This window comes from Mesocricetus auratus, unplaced genomic scaffold, assembly GCF_017639785.1.
Source record: "Mesocricetus auratus isolate SY011 unplaced genomic scaffold, BCM_Maur_2.0 Super-Scaffold_100007, whole genome shotgun sequence".
Classification (NCBI taxonomy): domain Eukaryota; kingdom Metazoa; phylum Chordata; class Mammalia; order Rodentia; family Cricetidae; genus Mesocricetus; species Mesocricetus auratus.
The window spans coordinates 73,960,413-73,970,504 of record NW_024429191.1 but is presented as its reverse complement, the minus strand read 5'-3'; the positions used below and the strand labels follow the sequence as shown (position 1 = coordinate 73,970,504).

Below are 10,092 nucleotides of genomic sequence, written 5' to 3'. Positions count from 1 at the left end.
CACTTGAGAGACTGAGGCAGAAGGACTGCCTTGAGTTCAAGGCCATACTAAGATAGAGTCACAGTGAGACCCTGTTAAAATGGTTAAGAAGACTTTAGTCAAGACTGACGGGGAGAGAGACTCTGTTGCATCCGTGACGACCATAAAGACAGGTGAGGACCGACAACCAGCAGGCTGTGTGAAGAAGCCACGGTGATAGCACGTGCTTATAGTCTCAGGACCTGAGGGGATCTGGACTACAAGGCCAACCTTGGCTACATGTCTACTACAAGGCTAGCCTAAACAAGGTTCTGTCTCAAAAACACAACAGAGGGGCTAAAGAGTTGCGGCATGAACTGCATGGAGACCATTGCTGCTTGACCAAGTTTTAGCATTTCAACTTTTCGGATCACAATTCTCCAGCACTGTTTTAATTTCTGAAGTTTCTGCACCCCATAAGCCTCTCTGCTGATGCAGCAATCCAAATCAGACAAAATCAAACCAGGTTAGAAAAAGCCCACGTTTAATGGATACAATGCTTCCAGATGGCCTTCCAGCTCCCCCCCCGCCCCGAGTCTATTTGGGGGGGCTGTTTAAATGCCCTATGGGAGTGGTCTTGAGCATCTCTGGGGGAGGGGTCATCATGTGGCGGACTTTCTGAGAGGTAGCAGAGTTTGGAGAGAGGTAGGGGAGGGAGCCTGGGTGGAACTTCCCCCAGAACATCCCAGACTCTTTGGGTAGATGGATGCCAGGGACTGGGGTGAAGCTTCCACCCTAAGCCTTTTGTTTTTAATGATTCTCGCTATATGTTATGGGAGTTTCTTTATGCCTTTTCCTTTGGGAAATTTTATTTGGAGTTTGAAGGATGAGAATGTATAAAAATGGCAGCCTCTCTAAACAAAATAATTCTTTGGAAAAAAATCCCCGACTCTGTGGAATCATATCATATAGTGTGTTAATTCTGAATACTTCCATACAAGTTAACACCAAGTCAAAGTCGATGCTAGCTTCTTCGATCCCTGATCTCAAACTGCAACCCAGATCACATCCCTCCTTCCCCACGCCACACCCCCACCCTGTTTAATCTTATGTTCAACTATAGGTTATAAAAGGTATTCTGCTAGGCGTTGGTGGTGCACTCCTTTAATCCCAGCACTAGGGAAGCAAAGGCAGGCGGATCTCTGTGAGTTCAAGGCCAGCCTAGTCTACAGAGTGAGGTCCAGGACAGCCTCCAAAACAATACAGAGAAACCCTGTCTCAAGAACTCCTCCCCCCAAAATAAAGAGGCGTATTCGTTTTTTTCAGTAAACTCCGGGCAGCCATCCTGATTCACTGTCAGACCGTGTCAGTGTCCGCCTTTTCCCTTGCCATCTCCACACATCCTCTTTGGGACCTGAACCACCCGACACCGCACCCAATCCCAGTCTGCCCCAGTCTGCCCCACCTCTGCCTCGCCCCTAGTCCCCGCCCCCATCCCCACTGAAGCACTTGTTGCTAGTGCAGAGGACCTGGACTGTATTCCCAGCACCCACACGGCGGCTCACAATCATCCATAACTCCAGTTCCAGAGGATCCAACACCCTTTTCTTACCTCTCTGGACACCAGGCACACAAGTGGTGAGATAAATATATGCAGGCAAAGCACCCATACACTCAAAATGAATAAAGACAAACAAACTTTTTGAGCCAAGTCCCAGGAGACTCAGGAAAGTTTATAGATTTCCTTTAAGGTCAGGTGTGAGACATGATTTTTTTTTTGAAACAAAATCTCAGATAGCCCAGGATTACAGGTATCTACTACCAAGTCTGATTTTGTGTGTGTGTGAAGCAGGATGAAATGTCAGAGTCTAATCTGTATTTATAGGAATATATATGTGAATGAAGTTTTTATGTAGAGGTAGGAAAATTAAGATAAACTCTTCAATGCCCTTTCTAAGACACGAGCTTTGAGGGGAAAAAAAGTTTTCTCTAGGGTGGATAAAAAAGGGGCCACCCAAGGCACTACGGGGCGGGGCTTGTGAGTGTTGTGACGCTATGGGCGGGGCCTGGCCGTCCCTTCTGCTTTTAGTCCCGCCCACGGGCCTTTGGGTTCCCTATTGCTGTTGCGCCGCCGCTGGCTGCTGTCCCAGGTGAGTCCCTGAAGTGAAAGGGGTCGATTGGGCCCTTGGTTTCCCCAAATTCGGACTTCTGGGCCTTGATGCCGGGCCTCAGGCAGGCCACGGTGTAGCGGGCTTCAGCTTCACCTCGTTTCTTCCTGGGGGGGCGTGGGTCGGCGAGGGTGGCTCCGGGAGGGCCTGGAGCGCCTACCGCGGCCTGGGCGGCCCGGGCCGATTCTTCCAGAGAAGGGAGGGGCTGCGGGGTGACGGGGCTTGTGACCCGCGGGAGGACCGGCGTCTCTGACAGGAGCCAGGCTTCTGGCGCAGTGGCCCTGTGTTAGGCTCGCCGTGGCACCAGGTCCCCTGGTCGCCGGGGTTCTGAACACCCAGCTTCTACTGGGTCACCGCTATGGGCTTTCAGCGCCCCGCTGCGTCACTCTGACCAAGTTACTTTCTCTTCAGGTCCGTGTTAACCTCTGTACCAGCAAGTTAAATCCCTGAAGCCCTCTCCCTTTGTATCCGTAACCGTAGGTTGTTGTAGAGAGCCCAGGTGCCCTGCTTCATTAGTTGGTCCCCCCATCGCTCCCTCCCCAGCTCAGTTGGGAGTGGAGGGGGACTGGTGTTCCATTCACATTTCAACACCAATCGATGTGTTAACATTCTTCTGTCATTTGAATTATTTGCCCTGGATGCAAATCAACAAGTGGCCATGGATGGAATTTAGGAGGATAATTTGAATGTTGTATCATAACTTACCTATTATAATTGTTATTTTGCAAAGCCCACATATAACAAAGGACTTACTAATTCACTAGGTCTTTGTGACTTATGTACCACACACAATTAGGGATGTCTCGATCGCTTATTTTTCCAAGTATTGTCAGGAGTTCTGAAACTCTATCTTGTAGCAAGCAAGCAGGACAGCTGCCAAGCAGGAAAAACTTTGAAAGGACAGGGGATCCTGAGTTACTCGACACTAGCAAGTTACACTTTTTTTTTTTGGTTTTGTTTTGGTGTTTTGTTTTGTTTTGTTTTGGTTTTTTTTTTTCTTTTTGAGCCTGTCCTGGAACTATAGCTCTGTAGACCAGACTGGCCTCAAACTCCCAGAGATCCACCTACCTCTGCTTCCTGAGTGCTGGGATTAAAGGCCAGTGCCACCACCGCCCTGCCAAACATAATACAACTTACAGTGAAAAAGTATTGAAAATTCGTGGCCAATCTGGGCTATAGAGTGAGAGAGGCGGTGCCTTGAATAAGAACGAAACCAAAAGTGAAACAAAACAAAACTGGCTGTTCTTACTGATATGTCATGCTTGCTTGTCTCAGAGAAAGACATAGAAGATGAGCTCTTTGTATTTCATGCACACAGGATCATCACGACACCTGAACTGGTCCCTAGAGATTACTCTAGCTAGATTCATATGTCGTCCAGAAGCCTGAAGAGGGTTTATATGGCTTAACCTGACCTCAGGGTAGCAGTAGAACTAAGATGAGATCCCAGATCTTTTGGCCCCTGGCAAAGTTCCTGTGCTACTATACTTAGAACACTGCCACTGTGATCTGGCACAACAGAGCCACCCTTTCAGGGTGGAGGGTGCGGGCGGGATGTATGGGACTGGGGAGATGGCCCAGCAGTTAGGAGCACTTGCTGCTTTTGCAGAGAACCTGGGTTCAGTTCCTAGCATCCTTCCCCGGCTGCTCACCACAACCTGGAACTTTAGTTCCTGTATTCATGTGGTACACATACTCAGTCAGTCACACATACATAAATAAATAAAATGTTTTTAAGGATTTTTTATAATTGTGCATGTATGGTTATTTTGCTGTATATCATGTCTGTATTAATGCCTGAGGTCATCAGAAGAGGGCTTTAGATCCCCTGGAGTTATAGATGGTTGTGAGCTGCTAGGAGTTGAACCTAGATCCTTTGCAAGAGCAGCAGGTATTCTTAACTGTTGGGCCATCGTTTCTCCAGACCCTAAAGTATTTTTGAAACAAAAAGTGGATAGACTGAACTTTTGTAATTTCTTCCAGTTGTGTATACCTCACATCTAAGAACTATTTTCCTGTGCTTCCCCTGGCACTGCTGTGGTGGTGTGATATGTGACATGAGGGTTTGCGTAGACCAAACATGACAGCCATTTCTAACAGTCTGTGTCTGAAAGGCCCCGAGTGGTATAGTTTTGTCTTATGTGCCCTAAAACATTTTATTCATGACATGAGAAGGAACTTAGGAAACTTGAACAGGAGTGAGTGGCTGAATAACCTGAGGGGGAGTGGTTGTGTTCTTGGCTGTTGTCCCTTTCCCGGGGCTACCTGGGCACTCATGCTGTCTATTGCTAGAGCTGGCTGAGCCAGGGTCGGGAGGACTGCCGTTCACATCCGTCCATCCGTTTGGCTGATTGCTTGCTTTAGCAAGTAAAAGAAGTAGGATGAAAGGATCAAATGGGGTTTGACTTCTTTACATTTTGTCTGTGTGTTTGACTTTTACTCATCTTTTGGTTTTACTGTTCTCAAATTAAGAGTTGATTTGCAGGGCTGGAGAGATGGCTCAGAGGTTAAGAGCACTAGCTGCTCTTCCAAAGAACCCAGGTTCCATTCCCAGCACCCACATGGCAGCTTACAGCTAATATAACAAATTATATTAGCTGCCAGTATGGCTACTGGGAACCCAACCCCAGTCCTCTGGAAGAGTAACCAGTGCTGAGGAAGCCATCTTTACAGTCCCAAAGGTTTGTGTGTGTGTGTGTGTGTGTGTGTGTGTGTGTGTGTGTGTGTGTGTGTGTGTGTGCGTGTAGCTCTTTGGAGGCCATAAGATCCCCTGGAGCTGGAGTTACAGATGGTTGTGAGCCATTTGATATGGATGCTAGGAATCGAACTCTGGTCCTCTGCAAAACAGTGCTTTCTTAACCAATGAGCCATCTCTCCAGCTCTTGTTTATTTTTGAACAGGATCTCCATATGTAGCCTGGGCTGAACTAGAACTCACTCTATAAACCAGACTGTCTCCTCCTGCCTCCTGAGTGCTGTCATTATGGGCAAGAGTCACCATGCCTACTAAGTTTATTTCTCTTGAAACATATACCCAACTGGTATGAAAGGCTAATTTAGAAATCTTTGAAAATTAAAATTTTTTCTGCTGAAATCTATCACTGTAGTTTGCAGATTCGCCCCAAATGAGAAGTAGAACTGGCTGTTGTTGCCTTGCTTCAGGATAAGAGGATCTATGCTTCATGGAACAGTTTTGGGAGTAGTATATTAAACTAAAAGGCTCATTAGATGGAAATATGTCAGGTTTTCCTAGGCATTCTTCCTGGGACTCATTTTTAAATACATTATTATTGCCAGTTCCCCCGAGTGCCCTAATTCTTTTGGAAACTGCTGGAAGGGAAGAAGAAGAAGAAAAAAAAGTAGCAACCATTTCTATTCTGAGATCAATGTGTTTTTGTAGTGGTGTTTTGTTTCCTGAGACAGAGTCTCAGAAATCTAGACTTAGGTATGTAGCTGGGGATGACCTTGAACTCTGAATCCTCCTGCCTCCATCTCCTGTATAGCAGGACTATTGATGTATGCCAGTCGTGCCAAACTGCGTGATACTTTTGCTTTTAAAATCCATCCCCATTTGTGGATCCTGAAGAGATTCCTTGGTTAAGAGCATTTGCTTGCTCTTGCAGAGGACCTAGGTTTGATTCCTGGCACCCATGGCTCACAACCATCTGTAACTCCACAGGCCCCAGGCCAAAGTTTACAAATGGTGCACATACATACATCCACATACATGCAGGCAAAACGCCCATACATAAATGGAAAAGAAAAAATCACCCCCCCACACACTACTTATTATTTGGGAAAATAATAAAAATTCAAATATGGACCTAATATGTCCCATTACATTTTCATAATTTCATAGCACTGTGGACCTCTAATTTAATTTTGCTCTTATGTTGCTTCTCCTGCCTCTGAATTATTGCCAGCATTCATGTGGGTGGGAGAGGGGAAAACTGGTGCTAGCTCATTCTAGTTTTTCTTTTGTGCCTCCTTCCCTCCATTTCCAGATGGCATTGTTTCTAAAGCATGTCTCCCAGGGATATTTATCCCTCAGAGGAAGGAAAGGCTTTTAAAATGTCTATTTATGCCTGGTGGTGGTGGCATACACCTTTAATCCCAGCACTGAGGAAGCAGAGGCAGGCAGATCTCTGTGATGTGAGTTCAAGGACATCCTGGGCTATACAGAAAAAAAAAACTGTCTTGAAAAACCAAAAAACTAAAGTTTATTTATTTATTTACTTATGTGTGTGTAAGTGTGTGTGTGTCTGGGTACAAGTGCTGTTGTATTCAAGTGTAAGTCAGAGGATATCTTACAGGAGTCAGTTATCTTCCAGGGTATGACCTCCAGGGATTAAATTTGGGTTTGTCAGGTTTGGTGGCAAGTACCTCCATCCACTGAGCCATCTTACCAGCCCAGAAGGGAAAGATTTAAGGATCACTAACAGTTTGGTTTGTCAAGGCCCAGGCTGTCCTGAAACTCATGATGATCCTCCTGCTTCAGAGCTCCCAAATCCTGGGAGTGCAAGTCATCATGCTCAGGTTAGGATCACTAATCTTTTTTGGGGGTGGGGGAGAGATTCGAGGCAGGGTTTCTCTGTGGCTTTGGAGGCTGCCCTGGTAATAGCTCTTGTAGACCAGGCTGGTCTCGAACTCACAGAGATCCGTTGCTTCTGTCTCCCAAGTGCTGGGATTAAGTGCACCACCACCGCCCGATTTAGGATCACTAATCTTAAATCAGCCATTTCCCTTCAGAAAAAGGCTAATTGGGTACTTCCTCACCCAGCTAATTAGGATTAGTATGATACGAGTTGGGTTTCCCTCTGCTATTGGTGAAGAGAAAGAAGGGGAAACGCTGCTGCTGTCCATCCTACCTCTTCAACCCCTTCCCCAGATGATTTAACTTTGTTCTAAGAAGGATTGAATTCTGCATCTCAGGACCACTGGTGGCCTCTGAGTCCACAGACATGCTGAGACAGATGCTAAATCTGGAAGCTTCATGTTTATCAAACAAGAGACCAAGCTGTTGCTTTTTCTAGACAACTTTTCAGATGAGGAAGGAGATGGGATTTCTTTTGACTGTGTGTACAGGTCTCAGAGCATGGCTCTCTAATGCCATTTGTGGGTGGGCTGTCCCCTTTTCAGTGTTCTGTTTTAGTGAGAAAGGGAGGCAGGCTGTACCATGCCATTTGTATTCTTACTTAATCCAGCCTTTTAGATAAGTATCATTTGTAAAACAGCTTGCCAGAATTTGTGTGTGTGAAAAATGAATAATGGGTTCTTTTTTCATTTTTCAAGGCAGGGTTTCTCTGTGTAGCCCCTGCTGTTTTGGAGCTCTGTAGACAAGGCTGGCCTTGAACTCAGAGATCCACCTCCCTCTGCCTCCCAAGTGTGGGATTAAAGGCACGCCACCACCATCCACTGTGATCTTCTTCTTCTTCTTCTTCTTCTTCTTCTTCTTCTTCTTCTTCTTCTTCTTCTTCTTCTTCTTCTTCTTCTTCTTCTTCTTCTTTTGTTTTTCGAGACAGGGTTTCTCTGCTGGGATTAAAGGTGTGTGTCACCAATGCCCAGCCACTGTGATGTTCTTAAAGAAATCAGATTTTGGTCTTCTTTCTTTCTTTTTTGTCACCATGTCACTTAAAACAGCTAACCTAGTTGAACTGGTCATACCAAGAATTAGCACTATTCTTAGATGTTTTCATCTCCTCAACCTTTTTTTTTTTTTTTTTGAAGTAGAGTCTCATGTGGCCCAGGTTGGCCTTGAAATAAATAAATATTATATATATCATTAAACCAACAAGAAAAGAACTCTAATCCTACCATCATCATCATTAATGTTTTTAGGGTGGTGGTGATCTAACCTAGGTTCTTATTCTAACTAGGCAAACACTCTACCTGTTGAGTTACATTCCCAGCCTATCCTTGCCATTATTTACCTGTAAAGCCCTTTCCCCTTTTACTTTCTGATGAATGGCATGTGTATAAATTGCTCATTCATTTATTGAAAGAATGCCTAATGGGCAGTTACTTTAACCTTATATTGTGTGAAGTGAGGATGACCTGTCACAAGGAGAACTAAAGATGAGGGTACTTAAGTTAATTGAAGGGTAGCCTCAACCCATAGCCAAAGGGCAAACAGGATCATTTGATATGCTTAGATAAATTAGTTCCTCAGGCTTAGGACTGAGAAAGCATGGTGATTTCACTGTGACTGGAGACTTCTAGGGAGAATCCAAAAGCTGAGAAACCTCCCAGCCAGCCCATATTCCATAGCCTCACAGTGCAGCTCCTATCCTACATATAACAGCTTGCTACAAGGAAAATGATGGACTAAAATATGACCCTTTCCACTCCACTTGGACTGTCCCAAACCAGGAAAATCAATGAATTCTTGGCTCTGTAGCTAAATTTCCCAATAGACTGCTTAGCGCTCCAAAATTCACTTGCCTTCTGGGGGGGGGGGAGGAACTTAGAGACAGGCATTTGTGTTTCATGACTTTAATTGAATCCTAGCTCTCAGGCAGAAGCAGATGAATCTCTAAGTTCAAGGCTAGCCTGGTCTACATAGTGAGTTCTAGGTCAGCCAGGGCTACATAGGTAAGCAATAATAACAAGGCGCAGCTGATTAAATTGTTCAAATCCATCCTTTAGAAGGCAGAACCAGAGATATAGCCCAGCAGTTGCCTTAGGGTTTCTATTGCTATGTTGAAATATGACCAAAAGAAACTTGGAAAGGAAAGGGTTTATTCTAGTTTACAACTCTCAGCTCACACTCCATCACTGAGGGAAATCAGAACAGGAAGTCAAATAGAGCAGGTCCTGGAGGTAGGAGATAATATAGAGACCATGGAAGGGTGCTGCTTAATGACATGCTCCTCATGTCTTCTTCAACTTTCTTATGGCTCCCAGGACCACCAGCCCAGGGTTGGTACTACCCATAGTGAACTCAACTTCCCTATTCCCCCCAATCAGCACCAAGAAGATGCCTCATACGCTTGTCCACAGGCCAGTCTTGGGGGATGTTTTCTCAATTGAGGTTCTCTCTTCCAGATGACTCTAGCTTGTATTGAGTTGATATAAAAACTAGTCAGCACAGCTGTAGAGGGTTTGCCCAGTGTGCAGGGGAGGGGAGTGGGGTGGGGTGGGTGGATCCAGGGAAGGAAGAGGAAGGGAGTACACTAGAATTTAAAGGACACCATATTGATTTTAGACATTTGTCACCACTGCATATCACAGAATTCCTTGTCTTTGTCCCAAATCCAGCCTAATTATTGAGGGATAAATGGAATTAAATGCAAGGTTGAAATCCAAAGACTTTAGCTTTCCTAAAGTCATGGGGTTTTCTGGGATGAAAAGTAGAGTTTTTTAGGGTTAAAAATTGCCAGTTCAGGCAGTTTTCTGTAGACTGGCTTGTTTTCTTAGGAGCCAAGTCTGGGGGTATGGGAGGGCAGTGGTGCCTGTGGTGCAGATGTTACAGATGTTCTCTGAAAATGTTGATAGCATAGGAAATTAGGAATGCACACTGCACAAAGTGAAACAGAAAGCAAGTCTGTTGTCTCAGCTCTTGTCAGGGTTCTGCTTTTCCTGATTGCTTGACTGGAGAGGTCTTGGTTGAGAGCCTGGAAGTTTTCCCCAGACCCTTTCTAAATGTTACTCTGTATTATCTTTTTACATTTCCTTTTTATTGAGTTCTCACGTGCTCTATACCATGTCTCCTGGCAGGACTCCACCATGGAAAAGACAATAGATGAGCCCCCCACATCAGCTGTGTTGCTGGAGCACTGCAGTTTCTCTCAGGTGGTGTTTAGCAGTGTGGAGAAGTTCTATGTCCCTGGAGGAGATGTCACATGCTATTACAGCTTCACCCAACAGTTCGTCCCTCGTCGCAAGGACTGGATCGGCATCTTTAAAGTGAGTGCTAATAGCGAGGGTTAGGAACTAGTGGTGAGTCTTAGTTACCCAGTCAGAAATTC

General features: G+C 45.3%; 1 protein-coding gene across 2 annotated transcripts in view; it reads left to right on the top strand.

Annotated features, from left to right (window-relative positions):
• The first annotated feature begins 2,028 nt into the window (after positions 1–2,028).
• The window catches only part of Calcoco2 (calcium binding and coiled-coil domain 2), a 30,080-nt gene continuing 22,016 nt past the window's right edge, over positions 2,029–10,092 (top strand). For both annotated transcript variants that reach the window (XR_005878407.1, XM_040749566.1), the window contains exons 1-2: positions 2,029–2,108; positions 9,842–10,030. Coding sequence is in view for 1 of the 2 variants with exons in the window: in XM_040749566.1 (XP_040605500.1) it covers positions 9,851–10,030 (180 nt within the window). In the remaining variant the exon portion in view is untranslated. The remainder of the gene's footprint in view (positions 2,109–9,841; positions 10,031–10,092) is intronic.